Raw genomic sequence first — 27,702 nt, forward strand, 5'->3', positions numbered from 1 at the left:
CTATCCATTACAAATATGAGAAGGGTTGTAAAAAACCTAAAATTTTAGCAATCACTGAGATTTTACATTAAAATAATAAAGCAAACCAAACACAAAACACACTCAGTAACTTACCTCAAGCTTCAATTAAAGCTTTCAGCACTTCTTTTGGAGTCATTCTTTCCTCACAGGCAGCAGTGCCTGAACTGAAGGAGACGCACCCGTAACTCCTATAGAAGGATCAAGGCTTACAACTGAGAATAGCAGCTTTGTCTTCTMAGTTTCTCCTATTTTTATTGAAGAATTAAGTGTTTCAATTTAAGGCCTTTGGGGCCTGTGCATTATCTTTAAAAATTCTAACATAAGCCTTTAATTAATTCTAAACCAAACTGACACTGAAACACTGTGATCTTAAGAACTAAGCCATTCAAAAAACCAAATCAAACCAAGCAAAAATGAAAAACGGAAATCACGGGTATTAACAAAGTAGACTAACTTAGACTGATAAAATTTTACTAATAAAAATAGTGACTAGTTCTTGTGTTCTCAGTAATTTTTGACCAAAAAAAAAAACCAAACATGACTATGTAATTAATTATCTGTATGAGAAGCAAATATGAGGCTACAAAATGGCATTACAACCACTTTCCACGCAGGGAGTTTGACAGGAGCTTTAGAGACTCCCCAAGATGCTTGCATCCAGACAACCGTGATTTTCAGGTAAGCTTGTTCACTGCCAGCATTGCTCCTCGTTTGATGTAATTCCACAATGCTTTAAATCATAGGCTGTATTTACATTCAAGCCTTGAGTGAAAACTGTATCACTTGTTTAGAAAGAAAAATGTTTTTTTTCATCCTCTCTCCACTGGTTTGGAGAGATTAAAAATCTCCTTTACAAGGGTCAAGGTTATATTCACAGTTGAAAAGTAGGGAAAAAAAAACTGAGCTAATAATTAACCAGTAATCATTTAAACATGTTTCCCAATAAGCCGCTTCAAACTCACCTACTTCCAACTATATAAAAACTAGAACAAATTGTTTTATTACTGCAGAAAAAAGTCTGCTGTTCTCATTTAACCCTACACAAAAGAACAAAGAGATGCTTACTCTTGATAGACGTAAAAATTACCTTTTAAAATACTGCAGGGAAAAAAACACCATTAGTCTTTCCCAAGTACACTATGTAGTAATTTACCTAAATAGTACAGGTATAAACATAACATCATGGAATAACACTTGAAATACCTGAAACCATAAAATGTTTAGAGAAACRACACATGGAAACCAGAGCCATTTGGGAAGTAATTCAACAAATTTTCCTGAGGTTAAAACAGCTTTTGGAAAATGAAAAGAACAGAATCCAGGCTCAAGTCCAAGAGGTAAATGGAAAATCCATCTTTTCACATAACTTGTTCTGTAGTATATTTATGATTACCATTGTCTGAATTCATTTTTATTCAACTGTTGTCTTAAATCCATCTGAAAATAAAAGGCAGTGTTGACTACCATTGGAAAATTGCAAATAAAATGTTTAATTTCAGAAACTGAGTTCACCATTTATAAATACACTAAAACATAGTAAATGCAAAATTAGATTAGGCATAGGTAGAGTATTTTAACAAAGCTACAACTTTTCTAAAAGGTCATAGGCAAATGACTTGTTTCCCAAAAATGTTTTCAGTGAAAACTGAAATGAAAACATGAATCTTTCTAGAGTTAAACTAAGGAGAATATTCCTTTCAAATGAAAATGCTGGCTATTTTTTCCATCTTATTTGAAGTTTTAAGGGCTCTATATCCCGTTTGCCTGATGGACACCAACAGTTAAAAATCAACCCTACTACATAAWGTCCTAAGCAGTGCACCATATCCATAAGGCTATTACTGAAAACCAGAAGATTCAGTTCTGTACTAGGAGCTTTAAGACAGGCTGTTCTACACAATTGAAATTACATTAGGAGTAAGGGCTCAATTTTTACAATAGGGACCTTACAGTTTTGATGCACTAAAGATTAGAAAAGGCTTCAGAATGACATTAGAGTCTCTGTGGTAAGTTGCCTTTTTTGTACACGGCATTAAATAACAAGCATTAATTCACAAACTTTGAGAGAACTTCCAAAGACCTTTTATAAATACCCAGAATATTTCTGTAATTCATTTAAAATGTAAAACCTGAACAGGAGAACCCAGAATAGGAAGTTTTACTATGGATTGCTGTATAATTGACATTCCATATCATCTTAATTTTAAGATTTATTTTCTGATATTAAGTCAACAGTCTCCTGTAAACACATCTTCCTCAATAACTCTTCTTAATCCTTTAAGTACTTTAGGGCTTGCAGTTAAAAACACCATATGATAAAAAGACAGCTTGAACCCCATCTTTCATGTACAGCTTTCTTTTGACAACTACAAAATCTGTTTTCTTGCAATTAAAGCAATGTTCAACTAAAATACAGTACCTGGTTTATGGTTTTTTACATAATAATTGAATAAAAAACTACAGAATAGAACTGTTTACATCTTTTTTTTTGCCATTCTATTAAAACAAATGACTGAGCTTTTTTAAAGTTCATTTACAATTATGGATTAAAACCTACATAATTTTGTATAATTTGACGAGGCAGGCTATCTCTAGTGTGAACTTTTAAAAAACATATATACAATATCTGGCCTGAAGTACTATGAATAAGGCACATGTAGACATATTGAAAGCTGAAAAAAATGAACCTAAAATTTGGAATTATAGTCACTGATTAGATGTCATACATGGCCCCTACTGGAGCAATTTAAAAATCTGAGCTATAGATAGTTAATATCCAGTGAGCAACAACGGATTTAGTCTAGCAGTTTGTTCATTAGTTTCAATACTGGAAGTATATTAAAGGAAGATTCACTTTCAAAAAGATAAGCTTTTCAAAGTGTTCAATCATTAACCTTGACTGACTAAAGTTGTTGCTTTCATTGGATGTATTGAACAATCTCTCTGAAGGAACAATGCTTGGTGGACAACCCAAGAACCTGACAGCCAATTTTGACAGTACTGGCCAAGATGACTTCTTAAAGTTCCAGTAAGTTAGAGGATCACAGTTATGCTCAAGCACTTCTTCCTCCAAGTAAGAAAGCACCATTTCCTCTGGTAACTTTGCTCTCTCTTTCAGGTCTTTTGTTTTCTTCATGTCACCCATGAGCGACCAAAGATTATCTTCCCCATATGAATTTGTAGATGGTGAACCTATATCACATCCATTGGAAACAGGTTTATCATCATCTGAGGTAGAACTCATTATTTCCAGCTCCCTGATTAAGTCTTGTTTATATTGTTCAGCCTCCTCTTCTGTAAATAATGATGTTTTATACCGGGGATCCAGAAGTGTAGCAAAAATGTATCTTGGATCATGAAGTGTGGAGGACAATCTACTCACCATAGCTTCTTTCAAAGATTTCAGCATAGTRTCTATGCCCATAGTTTCCTCAAACAGCATTTCTATTTTTCTGTTAAGTATATGAATCATTGGAATCACTTGGCTTAGAGTAGACATGTGGGTACTCATCTCCCTACTCGCAGCTTCGAAAGGTTTGAGAGCGTGACACACCGACTGCATGACTTCCCACTGATCACAACTTATTAGCTCCCGAAAGCTGCACTCTATTGACATTTCATCAATTGCTCTTTTCTGTTCAATAAGACGTTCAAGCATATGAAATGATGTATTCCACTTGGATGGAACATCTTGTATTAACTGATGCTGAGGCAACTCATACTCTTTTTGTAATTCAGCTAACTTCTCTTTTGCTTTTGCTGACCGATGGACACGTTCACAGATCTTTCTTGCAATACTAAGCAAATTCTGAACCATTCTCTGGCTTTTAATAGCCTCATTTACAATTACATTAACAGTGTGACTAAAACATTGTACACTTGAATGATCACCTTCATTTAAAGTTTTCTCTATACTCTGATTATCAGTAACAGTAATCCCAATCTGAAGTCCAATGGAAGTAATCCATGTTTCCCACCAGTATTCTAACTGCTTTTGAATACTGATTCCATTGTAGTCGCAATCGATCTGCGATACATTTAATAGTGCTGAACAATGGTAATCCTCACACTGTGGTCGAAATGAAGACTCAAATGTTACCCAGTGAGCGGTCAGGGTTAGATATTCTCGTGTTTGGTTRCTCATCCATATTCCAGATGTAAAATGGATCACTCCACTTTCAGCTTCTTTAAGATGTGAAGTAATTATTTGTTTTACATTATCATACATATCTGGAATTGCTGTCCTAGAAAAGTAAGATGGGGAAGGTAAAGAATACTGAGGTTGCAAATATTCAAGCAGCCTGTTAAAGCCAATGTTGTCTACAAAAGAATATGGCTGAAGGTCAAGTGCAATCATTTCGGCTACAAGACTTGTGATTTTTTTGGCAACTGGGTGAGAGTCACAAAACTTGTCATTGGTTTCATCAAAATTTGAAGATCCTAGTAGTTCTGTGCGGAGTGGCATGTGATTATCCGTAGATGAGGATAATACTGTCTCTGGGACATCAGTTTTCAATACATTGTTATGAAACCGCTGCAAATGTCTTAGAAGGCAACTCGTGCCTAGGTTTGTTGGCTTTTTCCCCCTACTTATTATACGTCCACAGTGTGTACATATCACTTTTGTTGAATCTGCAGAACAAATTGAAAAGTGATTCCACAGTTTTGAGGTCTTCTTACTATTAACAGGAAATATAATTTGATTATCATGTGTAACCATTGTAGGCAAGTCAGTCAACTTTGAGGATGARCATTCTGCAGAAGCCAAAGTAGCATAAGGAGAATTTGCCAAACTCACATCAAGAAAGCTCTTTTGGTTTCCAATTACATCAGGATGGCGTCTGTATAGATGTCTCATTAAGCAGCTTGTGCCCACATCTCCTTTCTTACCACGACTTATCATACAACTGCAGTATCTGCATACTGCTTTTAGACTGTCTGCAGGTGAGAGTGAAAAGTGGTGCCAGACTTCTGACTTAAGTCTTTTCATAATCCTCTTATTTTGCTGAAACACAGCAGTAGGTTCAAATATTAGTGGACCTAATCCCTCACACTGTTTTTCAGGAGATGAAACAAAGGAGACTTCACCTATATCATCAGAAGATGACAGCATTGAGTCTTCTACTAGACCATCTCCAGAAGTGAGATTAGTATGGATTTCCTCTGAGATTCTGTCTGGAGAAGAGGAAACAGAAGTTGGCTCTTTCATTAGTTTTCCCGGAGAGGATGACATAGAATTCAGATCACTCTCTGATGGTAGTAAAGATGGCAAGAGAGTAGGAGGTGCGGTGTAGAGAGGTGGTATGCTGGTACCACCCCCATTCTCTTGCAGGACGATGGAACGATGGGCTCTCCACATGTGTCTTATTAAACAACTTGTTCCTAGGTCTTTTCCATTTTTTCCTCTACTGAATTCATTCATGCAGTGGATGCAAACAGCTTTAGAATTATCTAGAGGTGACAAATAAAAGTGTTTCCAGACTGCAGATCTCCTTCTAGAACCTGATGCACTCTTTGGAATTACAACTGTTTTTTCTGCTACATTCTCAACAGTGTCATCATACTGGTTGTTGGTTTGCTGCGGAGATGTACCAACCATAACTTCTTCTTTGCTGCACTTTTCAGAAACTGAGAGATCTGATATTTCTTCAGAAGAAACAATAGAAACAGATTCCTCAATCATACGATCTGGAGATGGCATTTTAGAAGCCATTTTCTTCACCAGTTTTATGGGGGATAACATAGAACTCAGATCTCCAACATCTGCAGACTGAGGTGGCAGCAGTAATGTAGACGATGAAAAGGAAGATATACCTGGCATAGTTCCATTTTCTTGAATTAGTACAGTGGGATGTGCTCTCCTCACATGTCTCATGAGACAACTTGTACTCAGATCCTTTTCATTTTTACCCCTGCTAAATTCTTTCATACAGTACATACATATTGCTTTAGTGCTATCTCTAGGAGATATAAAAAAATGGTTCCAAGCAGGTGACTTTTTTCTGGAGCTTATGTTTCTGCTAGAAAGGAGGCTTTGTGTCACAGCTTCCATTGCTACATCATACAGCGTATTACTATACTGAGAAAAAAGAGATCCATAATCGTCTTCATTTTCTGCAGACAAATATTTGCCAGGGTTGTTGCTAATGAAGCTTTTTTCTTTGTCTTCCTGTTCATCACTGCTGTCCACATGTTTGAAATCATCTTGTTCTGTCTTTATATCCGTTCTTTCTAGAGTACAGTTAATGCTGTCGTCTTCTTGCTCTACTTTCAAGTTATTGATTTTACCCAATACAAAATTATCATCCATTCCGGAGGAATCTGCTTTACTCATGTCCATGGATGATAAATTCTTGCCAAGACTTCATTTATTAATAAATATAGATAACTTAAAAGATCATTTAAAATTTGATTAAAATTATGTATCTTGGATACTGAATGTAAAAACAAAATGTATGCATGTGTTAAAATAATCTCTGGTTCATTAATTCTGTATCCATGTTGTGCATAAACAAATATAATTAGTCATGAAAATGCACTTAAAAATTATAGACTTAATTAATGGAATCCCATTTTTTCCCAGGATCAGAATATTTCACGTCATAGATCAATGTCCTCAAAGACAGCTACTACTAAATGTTTCATGTTGTAGATATAAAATGTTCCTAAAAAATGAATGTTCWGTTTTCTTGTTGAAGAAAGCCATTCTGTTCATCTTGATTGGGCAACTGAGATTCTTTTACACCATCTAGAAAAAAAAAATCAGAAGACAAAGTTGACTAACATATTAAAGAACTACAGTAAAGGTGAAATGAAAGCAGGCACTTAATATTCAGTTTTGTTTTTTTTTTCTCCTTTGAGATAAAAACAATTCAATGTACTATTAAAAAAAAAAGAAGGAAAAAAACCCAACCCTTACTCAAGAAATTAATTATGGGCAAATATGTGTCTACACACACAACTATGGTTCAACTTTGACAACATCTAGAATCCAAGCATCACTTGGGTATTTGGTTGTATGTACCTATGCCTCATCCTACATCATAATTCAACCACTGCACACACACACACATATCAATACACACATCTAAACCCATATACTACATAAATGTCTATATCTACCAATATATATGAAAACAAGCAAACATTTAATCATGTTAGTGCAGAAACACATACTTAAAACCAAATGTTACATCATACTCCTGGACATGTCAGTCCCTCATTACTAACAGCAGTCTTTAAAAAGTAAACAAGAAATCTCTGTAAGTGTTCAGCATTGCCACACTAATCACTCTTCCTCTGACCATAGTCGCATGTTTGTATTCGTGCCATTACACTCTCAGACAACAACGTGCTATAGAAACAAGTTACTTTTGGAGTTTCATGATTAAAAACTGAAATGTTTAATTTAGGACAACTGAGCTGTATAAATGCCGTACAAACAGAGGGGTCTTTCAAAAGCGTAACAATATCACTCAGAAGCAAAAACACACACCGTTGCATATGCTGGTGCCCAGTGCAGCACTGCCAGCTCAAGTTCCTCACGTACCCAAAGGTTACACTAGAAAGTTCATTTACAACARGACAGCTAATTTCAGTCATGAGTAAAGATTTTTCACCACCAATGCCAGTACAAAGAGTAGGTTTTTTAAGTTGCTTATAAAGTTGCGTACAGAAGGGCAATAGCAGGCTCAAGAACTGGAATCCCCCAGTAGTCCCTCACAAACACGCAGAGGCTGTCTGCATTTATCAGTTGCTTTTTTAATTTTCGCTACTATTATATTAGAATTCTAAATTTTGCCAAACCTGTTCTCATTTATTTTTTTGTGTCATCAATGCAGTTATTGGTGCCTTCAAATGAACATTTTGGCCACACTGGTGATGCTACACTAGGCATTGCAATTTTTGCAAACTGAATTTTATGTAACTCTTTCTCCACAGCTGAAGCAAAGACGCAAATTTAATTTGATGGTTTAAAAACTTCCCACAACTTTTATGTGTTACTAAAACACAAGAAGCATTGGAGGGATTCTCAGAGTGTCCTGCACAGGGCCAGGGTTTGGACTTGATCATCCTCCCAGGTCCCTTCCAACTCAGCATATTCTATTATTTCAGCAAAGGTGAAATTAGCCATAGCCACAAAACACATTGAAGAAGTCTATTATTCACATTGACATTTCCCCCCTGTATCAAGATATACATCATATTAGCTTTGTRACCTATTTAAACTAATTTTTCTATGAGTTCTGTTTAAAAGAGAAATTAGAAACACTTATTTTTTGCAGATTTCTGATTTATGGAAAGGCTATCATAGTGATAACTTCCATTCTTTTCCAGTGAAAGGGAAGAGGTAGGGGAAAGGAGGGGCAATCGTCTTACTTGCAGCTATTTTAAGAAAATGGGAGACGGAGCAGTCAGGACTTGGTAAGAGGTAAGGATCAATTCTGCTCCTCCTTCTGTGTTTTAGTATTTGTGCCTTTCATTCTCAGGGAAAAAAAAAAAAGATATTATACTAAAAAATGAGGGTTGAACATGAAGAACAATGAAGGGAAGGACTTGAAGCAAAAGGAAAACCTTAGGAATTCTAGAAGAAATTTACATTACACAGGACTTTCCACTGGCTTGAGAAATAACATCTGAGAACAATTCTGGCAGCCAGACTAAATTTACATGAGTCAGGATAAAACTGAATGAAACAGAAACTAATGATCACACACATACTGATGATGGGGAAGCAAGTGGATCTGGGACAAGAGAGAGAGAGAGTGTAACATAGTCAACTTTTTWAATAGCAATCAATCTAAGGATTTTTGTTTCATCTTTACTTTGATCTAATCTGTGAATTTGGAGCTTGCATTGCAAACAGGAAAAGCAAGAAAATATAATAAGCTGTTGTGACTTAAGATCACAGAATAGAAAGGCTCAYAAGCAAGTGACTTGATGCAGAGCTTACAGAACATAAATTATGCATGAAGTGCCAAGTTACAGTAAGGACATTACAGACTCCTAGCTAGATTCACAACAAATACACGAGTATTTCCACTGGTATCGGGTTCTGATGAAGCYGCGTGCATTTCCTTTGGCTCAAAATACTTAATCATGTCTTTATCCTGCAATTCCTGTAATTTCTTAACTATGCAAAACCAATTGTAGGTTTTAAACAGAAAAGCTCACAGGCTGCTTCAATTGTCTCTGTCCTGATAAGCAGTTACTGCTTAACACAGTGAACCTTAAGGTAGCTGTGATGGAAGATTTGAAAACCTGATAAATAAGACCAGCTGCAAACTCTATAACCACAGTTAACTAGATTGACATTCATTAACAACACATTGTCAGTGGTTAAGTTCTTAATCATTATCAGCCATTATCACTACATATTCAAACACTTAGGCCATAATCACTTTATCCTAAATTAGCTTTGAGTACACAACACCACTGAGCTGATGCCATGTAGTTAAAGACTGATGGCTGTGGCCCAGTCTTAGTTATTGAAGCTGAGGCACAGAGGTGAGGGAGCTATTTGGAAGCTGAAATCATGGTGGAAGACTTCTTTCTTCCCTGTTTCTCCTTCCTGTCACTGTGTGTTTTTAATAACCATAATCTCCTCCACCAAAACATGTAGGAAACAATCTCATCTGCTCCTGACCCTATTATCTCCATTTCTTTAGGATCAAAAATTGTTCTTGGTCCACCAGAAACCTTTCCTGCTTATTCTGTATCCTTGGTTTTTGACTGCAGTTTTTACAACTTGAGTTTTTGATTCATATATTTTTTATCCCTCTTTTGTTCAATTAAACCTAGGTCTCCATTTCCAGCTACGTTATTTCTATATTTATGCTTAGCTGTGAAAACGCCTCCATGCTGGTAACAGGGTTATGCTATTAGCACTGTTAGAAAGCATTTGCAGACTGTGGACAGTTACACAATTTTAGTATACTTATCATTTAGTGTAAGACAAGAAAACATTATTTATATCTTGCCCACTTTACGGCTGTTATATGTCTCTGGCTACATATTACATGTATTTCTTGGCATTGTTGCCACCTTCTAAAAATGAACAGAAACAGCCCATTGAGTTTAGAGACAATCACTTCTTGGGAAATCCCCGAAGTTGGATGCCCCTTAGAAAATTTTCAATGTATTTTTTTTTTCCATTTTCTTTCAAACAGCTAAGAATGATCTTTGTTTCTTTGAAAACTGGCTAAATAGCACAGCTCAGAAGGCTGCAATCAGCAGGGCAGTCTAGGCAGTCTAGTTAAGGAAATCAAAGTAGAACTAACCTGAAACACAGGAGGGTCCAAAAACCTTCTTTCTTTGACAGTGGCAGAGCACTGGAAGTGGCTGCCCAAGGAGGTTGTGGAACCTCCTTCGGAGATCTTCAAAACCCGACAGGACAAAGATCCTGTCCAACCTGCTCTAGCTAAGCCTGCTGTAGCAGGGGAGTTGGACTAGATGTCCTCAAGAGGTCCCTTCCAACCCCCATCATCCTCTGACTCTGTGGTAAGATGTTATATCACACTGTAAAATGAAGCCAAGCTCTTTCCCTTCAAACACCCTTGCGGGTTCAACCCAAATTTTCTTTAAAATACAGCCCCTAGAATGCTCAGGGTTAGAAACATTGATATGTTTCTCATCTCCTCTCATGCCAACTCTATGTAAGAGTCAGATAATCTTAGTAAGAAACAAAAAAAGGATGGAGCGTTTTAAAATTTTACAGTCACCTAGAACAAAGTATGAATTTGGTTATGACCACCTTTACATAGGTTATTCACCCCTGGACCCAAACTACTCAAAATTAAGGACTACTGCTACACAAACTGGATATTCAAGAAGAAAAATGTTTTCAAAGGYACAAAAGGCTACAGGCAGTCAGCTAAAAGTTACAGTGATTTTTGCTTTTGAAATCACAATGAAATAAAGACACCTTGGAACAAAAAAAATCTTCAAAGAAAATAAATGGAACTGAAATGCACTACTCTGGACTATTAGCTCCTGAGCAGCTGCAGTCAGTGGTTCACTGTGGTAAAGAAGCCTACAGAAACATTTTATAGGATTTTCCATTCCAAATGGGATTACTGAAAGCATACAGTGGTTGACAACAAGTGTGTGGAGAATGTCACTGATCCTGAGTACCACAGCAAACTGCCATGACCAGAAGAAATCACTGCTGAAGGAAGAAGGTAAAAAGTGAAACACTGGTGTCTTGGAATTGCAGACACATACAACAACACACAGAGAAATATGAAAAGTATGCAAGAACACTGAACCATAAGCAGATTATTTTTTGTAAAGCAGAGTGTGGCCTGTAAGCTTTAAACAATTTTAGATTTATAGTCAGGCAATAATTATGAACATGATTATATCACAGAATCTTGGTGCAAATAATGGTATAGAAAAAGTAATTTAAAACAAAAACTTTACATTATTATTGAAGAGCATGTAGTCTAAATACAAAGACTCACACCAGCAAAATGCAAGAGCATTTTTTCAAGAAAGATATGAAATGTGGAAACAGTGAAAGTAAAAGCATTTACCAGTTTGGAAAAAAAATCAAAAGTAGTAACAGATTTTGAGTGTTAAGATGTACATAAAAGCTCATTAAAAATAATTTCCACAAATGGATGTATGTTTTAAAATAGTGTTAATCTTGCTTACTTTTGGATATGTACCAGCATAATTAAAAATACCAAATAAAAAGAAAACCCCTAAGAGCAAGCAATACAAGCAATAAGAAATATATACTATAAGAAGTTATTATTTGCTTCAATTGCAATGGCAGGTACCATGCTAAGTAAGAAATATTTGCTAAAGCAGAACAATCAAACAAAACAGAAGTACACACACAAAAAACCCTCCAAAAATTCAGAAGACATACATTCAAAATCCTTAACAAATAAGCAGAATGTATTCATATAAATTTATAGTCTAGATGAACCTTACCGCTTTTCAAAGTTATAAATCCCTTGAAGAAGGAAAATTAAGAACAGTGGCATGTTTTCTATACAAATTTCCTAGGACAAAATGTCAACACCAGTTCACTCTTAAGGAAGTACAGAGGTTTGCAAGCAAATCAAAATTCACAATAAGAACTGCAAAAYTGGCATGTTAGTCACATTTTGAAACAAAGTGGGTCCTACTCTCACCTCACAGAAGCTCACAGGAATTGGCACAGATGTACRAACATGAACTAGGGGGATGCAATAGTTTAATCTTAAACAAAGCACAGAAAGTCAGACTTAATAGAAGAAAAATGTAGTTCTRGAATTCATAAGAGGTATGATTTGTAGAGAACTGCTGGAAAAGAAGAGATGATACCTTTACCTTTCCATTTCTTTTTATTCACCTGAAAGGCACATCTCATGATAACCAGTAACTGTGGTGATTTTACACAGGTTTTACACAGGGAGGGTAAAAGCCCCTCCCACATCCACAACCCCAAATGCTCCATCTGGACACAAAGGAATGAAGAGTGGAAACAGCACCACCAATACTGAACACTGCTCCTCACTGACATGAATAGTCTTCTGTGAGCTCCCCGGTGTGCTCGTGCTACTTGTCAGGACATGACACAGAGACCTCTGATTTCCTGAAGTATAAAGACCTCTCATGTCCCTTCATGTTGCTCGGAAACTCAGAGCTTGGTGTAAGCTGGGGCCTAAATCAGCCATTGCAGGCAGAGAAAAAAACAAGTTATAGAGAACTGAGTATTACAGTCACCGTTAGACTTTGAGTACTCAACTCTAATTACAAATGCAGGAATTCAGCTGAAGCGGAGACTAAAAAGATAAAAATACCTGCTAAATGSAAATATTCCCCTATTTCTTGCCTCTTGCCCCAAAAAATATCACATAATTTTACTGTGAACACAGATGACTTTAAGCAGTAAAATGGATCTGGTTAGGGCCAAGTTACGCTTTGTTTTAGTGGACTCTTTTCTATGTTTTCTGTTTTCCACACTAACTCTAAATTATTAATAATTAGAGAAGTTAACAGCTCAGAAATGAAAATTTTAGTCATAGACACTGTTAAGAGGACACCATTGAGTCAAAATCTAACCAGCACACAGAAAGCACCTAACATTGTACAAACTCAAACTCCTCAAATTTAGCCTCTTACTCTTCAAAGATGTTTTTACTTCTACATCAGTTTTCTTCTCTTGATGCAGTAAGCATAAAAAGTAAATGGGATTCTATTTACTAATAATTTTCAGATATTCCCTGAAACCTCCAAAAATATTCAAGAACTAAAAGCTCCAKATTTGTACCAATATTTTCATCTCAAACCCTTAATCATCTGCAACACAGCATATAGAAGAGTGTGTGTGCCAGCTTCCCCTGCATAAAACTACACTGGCTCTCACTCCATTGTGTAAAAGGTTGAAAATAATTCATGACAGTGGTGAAACTGAAGAGGAACAATACGATTTCCACATTAGGACGACTGAAAAAATACTTTGGAACAGAGACAAAGTGGGAATGAAGATRTAATTTTTTAAAATTATGTTTATTRTAATAAAAGAGGATCCAGTTCTTAATTCAGTTCTTTCACTCAYATATCCTCAACCATAAAACTTCTTAAAATAATTTACATAATTTTAAAATATGATACATTACTATTATACAATATTATGCATTTAATATTAATTAAAGTATGACATAAATAAGGCTGTTCATGTTACCATGCATTTTATTTACAATCGGCTGCCATTAAGTTCTGGCATCCCTGTTCAGCGGCGTAGCAGGATGCTCTGCCTGGAAAGGGTTTAAAGAACTTGAGCAATGCCCTATTTGCAAATCTACAAGTGGTAAATGAAGAAGGGAGAACCATACATCTTTTGGTGTCAAACAATGCTGAAACCAGTCTGACTCATCAACCCCAAAGCTAAACATCCTGATAGTGAGATGAAGGTGTGGTAGATCTGTTCCTGGATAAATGAACAAAATGATACYACTGATAACCAAAGCTGCTGAGCTGACACGTAACCAACATCAGTCTCCTTACATTATAAAAGCCCAGTCTCAAATCTTAATGCAGGGTCTTCTSACATATTCGCTTCTTGGAGAGTATGTATGGAAATTCCTCCCTTGAGTGGGGACATCCCTCAAGGTTACTTATCTTATTCCTGGAGGCTGAGCTAAAGAGATTTGCCCAAGGTCATTGTTATGGGTGAGTAACATCAATCTACTTAATTGTTTTGCTAGCTTAAATACAATGTCTTTAATATATCTGCTTCAATATTGCTTCATAGYGCACTATATTATAATAGCTGTTACAGTTCCTTACTGTGTAGTGAATAATTCTGTAAATGGTTTTTATTTAATCATTATCATAATAAATCATATATATTTAAATAAATATATCTGGTTTGCCATCCTCAATCCTGCAGGAAAAAGTTGTATAAAGTTTCAATTTTCTCCTTGTATAACCCTTTAGACAAAAACMATTGACAGAGTCAGTAAGATTGGATCCGGCCGCACCCAGGCTCCTCTCTAAGGAGTTTAGAAAGCAAGGTGGTCCTTTTCACACCCTGGGACTCAATAGGAGGGCTACYTTAACTTTGTTTGAAGCTCCCACTCTGCCTCGGAGAAGTGCCCAGGTGGATTTGGTAAACAAACTCAGTACTGAAATGTTTCATCAGACTCTGATACAGGCTGACTGCTCACCCTGTGTAAGAATAAAGCAGGTGTCTGATACAGGGTAGTGAGCCAAAGCTCAACCTTATTTCTAGAGAAATCATTTTCATAATTTATCTGCCAATTTATTAAGCACATATCTATTTCAAGCATGATCCTCCACCACACCACCTCGATTTATGCAACACTGTTAAACATACTAAAGCCCATAGCACMGAAATCCCCATCCTACATGGTTTCGAACAGCATTTATCTTTAAAGCAAAATAAAAATACAAAGTTACAACAACAGAACAATCACCCTAGTCAAAACTACATCATTCCCAACTTTTAAGTAAAAAAATAAAGAACCATGTTGCATTATAATATYATGTATCACCAGAATTAGTAGCACTAATTGTAGGTTCACACCTACAACCACCTGATAAGCCTTTAATTGTTGCTATTTTTTTTTCCTTAGTGTTCTTAAAATACCATCAGATCTCAAATGGGGCTATATCCCTTCACATGTCCTCTGCTAACTTCCCAATGCAGCACATTCCTGTAAGGAAGAAGGACAAAAAAAAAGCAGGTTCTATACATGCTAATAACTTCTGTCCCATATTCTACTAAGAGATTATTCATAAAAAGCAGATCTATCACTGTAAGTAAACCATGTCAACAATTGTCTAGGATGCAAACTGTCTCAAGTGTTGAAGTGTTATTTCTCAGTATCAGGCATGCAATAGTTGCAGGATACGTTTCTAAGCTATTGTTCACACCTACCAAATGTCAGAACTGTCTTATATTTGTTAAAAAGACAATATTTTAAGCAACAATTTCATTAAAACTTTAAGCAGGATTTTCTCAAGTCTTACACATCAGTGCTGATTCAAATTAAAGTTACAGCAAATTATACTTTTWAAAAAAATATTTTTATCCTTTACTATTTTTGACCAACAAATAYAATATGCTGGTGGGATGGGGAAAATCTTAATGTTACACAAGAAATTAGGTGGTTTTCTTCAGAAAAAAATATTTTTTTTACACAGCTGAACCATGTCTTGTCTGGCTTAGAGCATTCTTAGAGCAGGACATCAAAGCTGCTTTTAGTATCACATGATGTACAGTTTGGGGCTGACAGAAGACGAATGAAGGCTGCAGTAACACAACACAAGAGTAAAATGGAGAAGATAAGAACATGGTAGGAAAAATGCATCASTATTATTATAGAATAGGAAAAAACACAAAACCAAAACCACAGTAACRGTAAGTTAGAAAAGAATGAAAGGCAAAAGACTAAAGATTCATTCCATTATGCTAGAGAACAGCAGCCTGCTTTCAGAAAAGCATCAGAAAACTCAAAGCAAAGCTCCACTAACAACTCTCTTCTTAAAATAATCAATTCTCTGCATAGCCCATTAGAGCCTTCTCTTTCTCCTCCCATGCAGCCCACAGCTGACAAAATAAATGGGATAGGACTAGGATGGGAGATTTTTCTACTGCCTATTCTACCTTCCTAGCTAGCAACATAATAAAAACCATACAATTTTATGGGGTTTATTTTTGTTAAATGTCTATCTTTAAATCCAGTAAGAGTGAAATTTCAAGCACTTTAAGGATGATCTCAAATAGTAAGAAATGAGAAACCTGTAAAGGAGAGAGCTGAGGCTTACAAAGCTGAATAGGCAGGATGATGAAGAACAGAAAACTGTTAGGAGAGACACACTAAGTCTTGTGTAGTTAAGTCTTCTTGGAACTCTTGCTGAAAACATCCATGTAAGTATTAAGTGGGAAAAAACCTCACAGAATGTAAACTGAGTCCTTTACAGAATATAATATTACATTAACCTKTTACAATTACAATTTTTCTAATATAAAAATTGACCTGTATCGGTGGAACTGCTAAGACTACAATATATYAGTATTTCTTTTCATGCTAACCAGATGAAGTCCAAAGATATCCTGTTTTAAAGACCCGTCACAGCTCCCCATCAACCCAACTCTGTGTTCATATTGATGCCAGCTGGTTATATGTCCTCAGATAAATTCAGCAGTGCTATTGAGAAGTTTTCCATTAATTACATACATCATATTTGTGTATGTGTAACCTCACATAATACTATACTTGTATAAAAACATTTGTATCCTGGAATGCTTGTGAACTTAAAAAGAARGTTAGAAAGAAAATGCAGTTCACAGTACCCAAAACGACAAAAAATATTTTCAGGAGTTTAAGCAGTAATTTAAATACTTCCATAAACATTTTTTAAAGCTAAGCTTATTCATTCTTTTGTCACAAAACTTTATTTCAAGTCAGAAGACACCTGGTATTAAGAAGAAATAAATTTCTTCGGAGAATCATTTGCAACGAAGGGTATCTTCTTTCTTCCTCATATAACAAACTGAGGAAGCATGTTTAGATTTTTCTTGAAGTAAGGAAAATATCATCTCTTTACTAAATGATTCAATAAAACAGAAAGCAATATTCACAATACTATCCAAAGTAATTTTTAGAGTTCAACAACACTCAGTTTCACCACCATGACAGTAAGTACAAGAACTGTTAACAAAAATAAAGGGAGAACTTTAAAAGCAAGCTTCCATATCACATGCAGGCACAATCCACATGCCCATGACAGGGTGAACSTTTTATGCCTCTCTCAAATATTTTCTGTCATTCTGTATTTTCTAAGTAAATTGTACAGTCATAGGTAGCATCTGACATTTTCACCTGAAATCTCAGCTTAAAAAAACAATGATTACATCTTTGTTCCTCTCAAAACAAACCTTCCTATTCAGGCAACAGGGGAGAGAGAAAAATCGGTGTGTGTATCTCCATATTCACTTGCCATTCCTAGATTCCTGGTCTCCATGACAAGAGATAATTTCCTCTTAACCACTTTTAGGGATATATTCTCTTTGCCTTCTTCAAGGGAAGGTGAGACTTTGCAAAGACGTAACTGACTCAGCCAAACTAAAGGAAGCCGACATTGTTTCCACCAGCACCACGTTGAGCACTAGCAGGAAGTACAAAGAGATTTTCCCACCCCAGGCTAACAAATAGCTCCTTCTAATARCTTCTTCTCCCAAAACAAATGCTTTATAGAAGAACCATCCTATTGCCTGCTATAGACAGATCTTAATTTGAGCAAATAAGGTTTTGCTAAAGGAGCAAAAAATGCAAGAAATTTTAAATTAAGACTAAAGCTTTTTGTAGTACTTAYTCTAACCAGTGCAGTTCATGAGCTTTAATTAATGTAATCCAACTTGGTTTTTAAATAAATTTTTACACTAYACAGTACAACTACACAGGTATCCTATTCAGAGCAGGCTCCACAGCATTATTAGTAAAAGAACAGGCAAAGAAATGGCTAATCCTTGCTGTCCCCATTCACTTGATTTTTATTACTATATATAATTATTTTAATAAATCTAATCTTTTGTGAAGTATAGAAAAGGGAAATAAATAAAATCATTTAGAGAAAAGCATGAGGACGCTTCCTGCTCTTTCCTGTCATAAATGGATTATGGTTTCCCCACAGTTCAGTAAGCCACAGAACACAACTCAAAATCACTAGGAAAGGAAAAGAACTTCAATTCCTCATGTTTCCCAGTATCAAAAGCAAGGAAGCTGCTGACAGCAAGGTGTGGACACTGTTTRGCTCCCTGAAAGCTGACCCACTCTTCCCACTGTTTCAGCAACTAATGCAAGTCACAGCAAGTGACAACCTCCCATGTAAYGGGTTTTACACTGTTGTCTTTCGGTGTTTTTTTTCCCCTCCCATCTGTACACATGTTCCCATATCATGCATATCATGTTTCTACCTTTAATGCAGAAGAAAGAAGGGGAACCAGAGAGTAAAAGAACAGAAAATATTCTCTGATTGCCATCAGATATGCTACATTTTAGCAYTGGGATTTGCCATTCCAAACCTTAAGAAAAGCTGTCTTGAGTTAGGAGTCAGTAGTTGRGTGTTTGATATAAACAGTCAGCACTTTTCACACTGCTTTGTTCTCTCCCACCTTCTCATGGCACATCTAGCAGTACTTTAGGTAGTGCTTTAATCAGGAACTAGATTTTATTCAAGGATCTAGACTGCACATAAAAATTATTGCATAGCATATGCACTGAAAGACAAGTTCTTAGAGTGGATGCTAAAGGAYGTAGATCTTTAACAGTGGTGACCTAGCAAAATTTAAAAGTTTAACAGAGAAGGTAATATCTGGACAGCAGAATCGTTGTTCTCCGGAGACTCCAGCTCTGTATCTGTTTTTAGGGTACCCACTGTCAGAAGAGTGCTACCTTAACTGCGAATGAAGAAAGCATCTATCAGAACACTGAGCCTGCACTCCACAATTATTTCATATGGGACTATACATCAAGAAATAGCTCGTGAAGGTACAAGACCAGATAATCATTTTCATTAGACAGGCAGTTCTAAAGCAGATTTTCTCTGAAGGCTTTTAACCTTGAAAATCACAATAGAAAGGCACTTAAAAGTATAATATACTACAGTGCTTGACATCATTTAATGAAACCATGCAACGCATTTAGTGACCTTGACTATATTAGAATACCGCATTAACTATATGGAAAGAGAGCTTTTGGATATTCTGAAAGAACAACATTGTCCCTTTTATCAGATTTCGTTACAGAGGTCTAAAACTGACCTGAGAGGCTCGTGAAAACAACAGCTACTCTCTCCTGTTCTTCAGCTCTGCTCTGGGCTTGAAAAACACTAGCAGTTCATTTTTGCTTAGACTCTGATGAAGAACAATCCACAGGCAGATTTAACAAAATCTCCCACTTCTTCTGTATGTGTCATGTAGGAAAACTTTCCTTTAAAGAATTAATCTGAATCATATTTCTMATTTTCTCTTCCTACAGAGACCACAGTCTTACAGGGAAAGATTGTAAAACTTGGCATCGTTTAGCCCGCAGAAGAGAAGACTCCAGAGGGACTTTAGACTAGCCTTTCAGGAAGAGGGGTTTGTAAGAAGGATGGGACAAACTTTTTASTAGAGCCTGTAATGATAGGAAAAGGGTTAATGTTTTAAACAGGAGGGCAGAGTCACACTAGATATAAGGAACAGATTTTATTCAATGAGGATGGTGAAATGCTGAAACAGGTTTTCCAGAGATGTGATAGATGCCCCCTCTCTGGAAACATTCAAGGTCAGGTTGGATGTGGCTCTGACTGATGTAGTTGAAGATGTCCGTTCTCATGGCAAGGCGTTTGACTAGGTGGCCTTTAGAGGTCCCTTCTTCTGATTCTATGACCYCCTCCAAAGACTTCCTAGCTCAACATTTTCCCCATCTTAAAACATTTTGTCTTTCTGTTAYTAACATGCATGTTAACCAAAAATAGACAGTTTAAAAGTTGAATGATTTTATTCAGGGCACAGAGGGGGTAAGACAAGAAATAAACACAAAGCTCTGAAACACTATACAGGAACAACATTTACTGTTACTCTACATAAATGCCAATCAGATTTTTTTTTCTACTGCATCTTATTCAGGAATCTCTGGCTTCCAAAAAATCTGTACTCAAAAGCTCAAACAGAATATATAAAGTTTTAATATTTTCAGACAAAAGTCCTTTAAGAAAATATTGAAACTAACTCTCTCAGTGAAGACATGAAATCTGATCAAGACACCTGTAATTTGAGTGCAGGATGAATGCAGCATCGAAGTTACCTCCCCTTTTTAAGCAGTATAATTCAGGGTAACGATGTATATATGCCAGCTGATACCACAGAGTAAGAGGTGCCCCATAAATCATAAAATAGTTACTATTTCTGTACCACTCTAAAGATATCCAAGCTTCCAAACTTAATTTTTAAGSCTCAGGCACTCATACAAACCTCCTGCTACCTTATTAAGCTCCACACAAGTCAATACACAAGCATACAATTATTCATTRCCTTTATCCATTGTCTTCCTTTAAAATAATAAAAACAATGATAGAGGCCCCAAAATAAACAAAGTGTCCACTAGTTTATAGAGAAAAACAAACAAACTTACACATTTACTCCACTGCAGGCAGGCGTCTTCATTTGAGGTTAAATACTTGTTACTCAATCTTAATGAGATGATTGTATCTAAGGAAAAAAAAAGTAATTACTTTTAATTTTTTTTAAAACACATTAACTGTCACAGTGGCAACTCAGGGGATGTTACAAATTTCTCTTCAGGTGACAGCTCCAGAAGCTGCACTTGGATGACTATCTCTCACCTTTTTTCAAATCCCTAGATCTCACAATTATAAAGTAAAATCAGACATTCTCACTTCTAGAGCTCCAAAGCAAAATGGAAATAAAGAAAGAAACTTAAAAAAAAAAATCAGTATATGCCCCTCAGATGATTGCTAAAATAAAATCTAAAAGTCAAATTTTTAAAGTTATTTTAGCACTGCTCCGTTTTTTATGCTTATGTTGAATGAAACAGTCTACATTACATGCAAGATTTTAAAGGAGTTTGCTGACATCTTTCCATGCACTACAGGATTCACTTTGTTACACCTTCTCTTCATGAGCTAAACATATTGCTTACACACTGCACCAACAACGTGTATTAATCAACATGCAATAGCATAGGATCAACACAAGATTAGCATTCCCCGTGTATGAGAAAGGAGCGATTGCAAGTGGAATATATTAGATCACATATTTTGACTTAGCAACAAAACAGACCAAAACAGTCTATCACAGGACACATTTTTTGAGTTTTGCAACTTCAGTCCCACTGGCCATTATACTGACATCAGTGCCACTGTGCAGAGGCCCCTGCTGTTACACTGCCCCATGATTGACAAAATCCCAACCCAACAAAGAAAACATTTTGCCACCTTGGAAAATCCATTGTCTGCAAAACAATCTCTCTTATATCGCAGTGATTACTCTTCTTAATCAGACTGAGATGTCTAACTATATATTTATGTATATAACCACAGTTAGGGGTTTTTTCCTTAGGAAAGAGATCACCTCTCAGAGGGCATCTCTTCATAATGCACTGGCTTACTGTGCGTTATGAAGAGAACTATGTATCACTGCTTTTACTGACATTTTTTACTTAAAAACAGTCCTATAGTTCCTCTTAAGCAATTAAAAACATCTCCAGAGCTGTGCTGCTGGCTAATTGGACTGTTGAGATACTTCAGCTATCCCTATTACAGCAACATTTAAATAATGTATACAGAGAAGAAGGTGTCAGCCAAGGAGACAGAGACCCACCCGACGCAGGGTGCCCAGTGGAGCTGTTAGGGAACTCTCCTCAGACRTGGATAAAGCTCCTGAGGCAAAGCAGGGAAATGAACCTGGCTCTCCCACATTCCTTCCAAGTGCCACAGCCATCAGACTACAGGCAAGATAAAGTACAAATATGCATCTTTGTGCTCCCTGACGTCTTTAAAAAACAACACCAAAATCTCCCAACCCTTCCATTCCCATTTTACCCCTCTGTGACTGGTTAAAGATGACTATAGTTTCAAGTCAAACCAAACAGTTCATTTAACTCAAATAAATGTTTGGGTTTTCTTGACTGTTTATTTTTGTGAGAAGAATAACAAAAAAAAGGTAATTTTAGTGGGATCTCAGCTTATTTTCTTTAGAGGCAAACACTGATTCAGAAAACAGAATACGAAATTACAGCAACAGGTAAGCAGAATAATTATTGAAAAGCTTTTAAAATGAACCTGTTTGGGGTAAAATAGGCACAAATTCTTTGATCATTGTCACATGAGAGAAATGTATCATTAAATATATTTTCCCATATATTTTGCAAATAATTGCAAAAAATATTAAAATATTGCTGAAATAGTTTAGCTGATCAATAAAGCCTATTTTCAGCCATGATTTTCAAGCTAATGAGTACTGAACCCCAGAATTGGCTTTTATATTCAATATACAGAAAATCTGAACAGTCACTGCAAAAATGACTCTAACACATTAAAGAAAAAATATCTCTGTATGCCACTAGTGAATGCAAACTAGAAGACGTGACCTAAAAAAAATCCAACAACCTTTCACACAGTTGTAACAATGAACCAGTAACCTTCTAAACCTTCAGAGAGGGATCATCCAATCCTACATGTTGTCAAACAGCAAATGAGGAAGGGAAAGAGGTAAGAGATGGAAAACATGCAACTGCGCAGTAATTGCTAAAGAGAGCACACAGGTTGTGAGTTTACACAAAGATCATAGTAATACAGTAATATTTCTTATGTCAACATCCACTGAAAATCAGTCTTAGATTACAGAAAAGACTCATACTTCAGTTTCCAAAATGTTCAATATTAAAAAAATCACTACCTATTCTGAATCATCACACCTGAATGAATATAAGGGCCTTAAAAMTCAAGGTATTTCCCCGTTGTTGCTTTAACAGCCCATCATATTGAGCTCTATCTCATCACCAAAAAAAACCTCAATACCAAACTACAGCCCCAAAACCAAACCAATACTATGATGGTTGAACTATGTATTCCATTAATTTAGGACAGAAGTTCCTTCACCTCAGTGAAAAAAAATGTACCAAAAATAATGATAAAAGCTTCAATTTTTCTTACTTTTTGACCTGAGAGCTTTAAATTTCACTTGAAAGCTACCTTTAGGCCACAGAAACTACTCATTTTTTTCACTGAGTGAAATTGAACAATTCCATAGCTGTAAAYTGATCAATACTGAGAATGCCAGTAATAAATGCAAAATAAACAGCCAAAGATATGCTGAAAATGAGGCACATCTGCCACATTAGAAAACTTTCTTTGTGAAGTCTGTTTTGAAAGTGTTCACCACAAMAGGTAACATTATGTAAATTACATTAATTTATGTTGATACTACTAAAATACAAAGACTATCCCAATTTCAGGAAAAAATGTCAGTCATGATGATGAGTTAAACACTCTGCTCTATATGGTACAAAATTCCCCACTAAACAGTAACGTTCTCTTCTACATAAAACTAAGTCAATATACACATATAGCTATGCTATTTGCCTAAGACTGATTATTTTAACTGTTACAGTGGCAACCCCACAGCAAAATAGGCTCACTTTGAAGATAAAAACTACTAAAAATTAAAAGCGAGCTGTAAAAAACAGGATTTACAAACCCCCTGTATATATTCTTCCCTGTGAATGGCGGTAAAAGGCAGCAGGCTGTTGGGAAATACATCATGCACATTCTTTAATTCAAACTTTCTCAGAGAAAAAAAAAATCTCTCAGAAGTTAATGTATTTAGGACTCTAAAAACTCAAAGAGAACAAATTACAAGAAAAAAGGGAGAAGAAAAYAGAAAGACCCAACAAGCTCAAAAACCACCTCCTTCTGTAAGACCTAGTTTTTACAAGTATTTAATAGGATATTCTACTTTAGTGGATGAATAATTTTAAATAAATGTGTAAAATTCTGTTGGCCTCTGGTACTTTACAAAGCCCTGTTGTAARTCTTAGTGATGTGTTATATTAATTGAAGAAGATCCCCTCTGCACTGACCACTTGTGACATTGACTGTTCTGTTAACATGATTCTTGCTCTGGACATTTATTGTCTTGCTTTAAAATGAACCATAGTTGGTGGAAACACCAGAGAGAGAGGCTGTAGGAGACTAAGCTCATCAGTTGTCTAGCCTTTTGCTCTTCTATACCTTGCCTCTCACATTATCAATGAGGATGCTGTACCTGCCACAATTTTGCCTTACACAGATGCCATGAATGAGTGATCTGGCTGCTTAAAAAATACAGTCAAAAGTACTGGCAAAAGCAGGGTTTAATATAGATATGCGAAAATGCAACTTTACAGAGTTCAGTGGCAAGGTTCACCCTATTGCTTACTACACAGACTAAAGCAAGATCAAATAAGCAGCAATTTGCAACGATTTACACAAAAGCTGAGAATGCAAAAGCAGTAAGAGTGCAAAGGATATGGATGGAAAGGATGTAAAAGGGTTAGCAGCACTTAATACTTGAGTTCACTAACATTTACAAAGGGTTTTGACAGTTTTCACAACAATTATAACAATGACAACTATGGATTTGAAATAGTAACATTTGTACCAYAATTGATTCACACACACACAGGTAAAATGAYGTGTACACCTAYTGCTGTGTGCRTAAAGATAGCTGTGAAAAATTCCCCCAAATACACTAAAATTCATCAAATCCCTTTGCACTTCCCGACAGGCAATGGTTGTAYTGTGAGGAACATGGAGATAGGGGGTGAGGAGCTGAGTACCACAAACTTGAAGGTTTGTGAGCTCTGGAAGGTGGCAGCACTGCCTGCTGCGGTTCAGGAGAGCTCAAACAGGCTCACTTAGACTGCTATTTACAGGGTCAGAAGATGATTGACTTTGGTCATCAATAACTTTCCATCTTGGCCATAAATCAAGTCAGTAACTACTAAGCTTTTCTCCCCAAAGTGCAGTAACAATGGTTACTTGGTTCCACTTGGGCTACATTCACGTAAATGGTTTACCAAGGCTATGAAAGGTAATTGCTTGTCCTTTGTTTCCCACCTTTACCAAGCTAGAGCTGCTGGTAGATYGGGGAGTGCCTCACGGCCCAGCTGGTACAGTCAGCTGGTACAGTTCACCACTCAGCTGGTTTGGTCAAGACTTACCAAGAGCTTCCAAGAATGCAGAACAGTCACAAGGACGGGAAGCATTACACCACCAGAAGTAAAAGAGTTATTGTTAGGCAAAAGTCCAAATACCTAGAAAACTTTTCTCCAAGATGCTTAGATTAGGTATTCCATTTTATTTATTTTCAATCAATTCTTACATTTGACTGCTGTGGAGGACTCCTATGGAATAAATTCCTCAACAATCTGTTGAAGTAGCAACATAAAGTACCGAAGCAGATATACATCCATCAAGTACAAAGACTGTCAACCACCCTTGCTGGTTTTATACCTAGTGGACAGCACTCAAATTTCTAATAGTCCACAAAAGAATTTATGTTGCTTTCAAGAGAATTTCTTCCTCTGCAAAACCAATCTCCACCGTGAATAATAACTAGAATGCTCCTGCCCAATACTTGTACAAACACAGGCTTCCCAGTAGCAGCATAGTATCTTGGAGATAGTTGATAAAGTCTTCCAGACTTCACTCCCCCAGTATGTATTCGACGAATGTCCTCCCAAGGATGCACGTCTGCACTTAAAGCGAAACAGTGCATTACTGAAGATAACCTTTAGAAGAAAAGCACTGTGCTCATGCTCTTGAAAAGCAAAACAGATACACATGTATAATGGGCCATAAAGACAACAACATGTAAGGAAAATCTGGAAGGTACATGAATGTTGTGGGGGCTTGAAAGGCTTTCTCTGCTAGTATTTTAAATGTAGCATGACAGCTCATGTTAAATTGTTGAAATCTCTCAAAGGAAACCCCACTCCCCCCCCCCAAACGACACAGGACTGCTTCTAACACATAAGCACTAGGGAGAAAGGCCTCTACACTGCAAAGCYAAACCCTACTACTTAGCAATGACAAATAGAATCACTATTAACGTAAAAGATGCTTTAACCTTTCCTTACAGCAGTAAATGTTTTTACACTTGCAATAGTTTGTACATGCAGCAGACAACTTTAAGCATACCCGACACCTTCAGAAATCCAGTAAGCATTTTAACACAAACACTCTAACATCAGAAGCTGTCTAAGTGTACATMTGGAAGCTACAGAAGAGGTTTTTAAGCAAAATTACCACGCCCCAAGAAGAAAACGAGAGGCGCACTACATGAAAGCTAAATTCTGCACTTTTCCGAGACACCATTCTAGAGCGACTCTGCCTAGGAGGGACGGCTGGAACTTCACCGCACACACAGATGCGGACGCGGTGCTTACGCCGCGGCCAAAGCCGCTGGTAGGCGCCTGCCCACCTCGTGTGCTGTTTCTTGGGGAAAACACTCTTTAGGATTTCCTAGGCTTTCCGGTCCCGGCACTCTACCCGGGAGCCTGCACCCCGGGCGGCTCCCGGTCTCCGCGCAGCGCTGGCCCGCACCCTGAGGGGGATGGCGGGCTCTCCGCCCCGGGGCTGCCTGGGCCATCTTGGGTCGGGATGGCAGCGGCCACATGGCCACCGCTCCCTCCGCAGGCCCGGCTCCTGCGGCCCCGCCAGGTGCGCGGGCGCTCAGCCCCAGCGGGTCCCTTGGGCCCGGCCCGGCCCGCACCGCGCACAATACCGGGGCAGCTCGAGGCGCGGCCGCGCCGGGGCGGGCACCCCTCGCCGGACGGTGGGGCCCGCCGGGTGGCCCGGGACAGCACCAAACCCCTAGGCACTGCCGACCTCCGTTCACCGGGCCGTCCGGGCACCCCGCGGGGCCCCGCAGACAATAGAGCCGGCCCCGCGGGCCTGGTTCCCGGCTTCCTGCACCGCCCCGCCGCCACACGCCCCCTCCCTGGCCTAGCGGCGCTGTCCCATGGGCGCTCCCAGGAGGGACAGGGCGCCGCCAGGCCCGGGACGCGGGTCCCCGGCCGCTCAAGGCACCGAGGCCGCTGAGGCCGAACCCGGCGGTGGCGGGCACCGGAGCGGGAAGAAGGTGCGGGACCGGGATAGCAGCGAGCCAGACCGCCCTGCCCAGCGCCCTCCCGGTGCCGGAACGGTGTTACTCACCTCCCCGGGCGGCCGCCGCGGGGGAAGCCGGAGGTCGCCGCTGCCGCCGCCCGGCCGGGCCCGAAGGAGTTAAGAGGAAGGGCCGGGCGGGCCCGTCCCATTCATTACCCGGCGCTTTGTCTCCGCCGCCGCCGCGGCGCTCAGCAGCTGCCCCGGCTCGGCCGCCGCGGGGCGCGCGGCGCAGGCGCGGGGGGCGGTGCCACGTACGGCGCGCGACATGTCAGCGCGCGCGGCCGCAAAATGGCCGCTCCCGGCCGCGGTGCTCAGGGGCCGCGGGGCCTCAGGCTGSCCGGGGCCCGACGCCGGCCTTTTCCGCAAGGGCGTGGCCGCTGCTCGTTGCACCTCGCTTCGTTCCTGGGGCTGCTGAGGGCGGTGGCTGTGAGGGCGGCGGGCCGGGGCGGTTCCTGCCGTGCTTCAGGCCCGGAGGGACTGTCGGGGCCTCTGCCCGAGCGGCTG

The 27,702-nt window shown here is 38.2% G+C and overlaps 1 protein-coding gene across 2 annotated transcripts; it reads right to left on the minus strand.

The window, feature by feature from the left end:
• Positions 1 to 50: 50 nt before the first annotated feature.
• On the minus strand, positions 51 to 27,427 carry ZBED4 (zinc finger BED-type containing 4). Of its 2 annotated transcripts, none has more exons than XM_057379062.1 (3): positions 27,247 to 27,427; positions 20,661 to 20,737; positions 51 to 6,769 (listed from the first exon to the last, which is right to left on the minus strand). In XM_057379062.1, the coding sequence occupies exon 3, from the start codon at positions 6,359 to 6,361 to the stop codon at positions 2,843 to 2,845; it is 3,519 nt and encodes a 1,172-aa protein (XP_057235045.1). In that variant the 5' UTR covers positions 6,362 to 6,769; positions 20,661 to 20,737; positions 27,247 to 27,427; the 3' UTR covers positions 51 to 2,842. The 2 variants fall into 2 exon arrangements, with proteins under 2 accessions (XP_057235045.1, XP_057235053.1); XM_057379070.1 differs by lacking the exon at positions 27,247 to 27,427 and adding an exon at positions 21,869 to 22,314.
• Positions 27,428 to 27,702: the final 275 nt, after the last annotated feature.

Source organism: Malurus melanocephalus, unplaced genomic scaffold, assembly GCF_030028575.1.
Source record: "Malurus melanocephalus ecotype Western Australia unplaced genomic scaffold, MMel_1.1 scaffold_11, whole genome shotgun sequence".
Lineage (NCBI taxonomy): Eukaryota > Metazoa > Chordata > Aves > Passeriformes > Maluridae > Malurus > Malurus melanocephalus.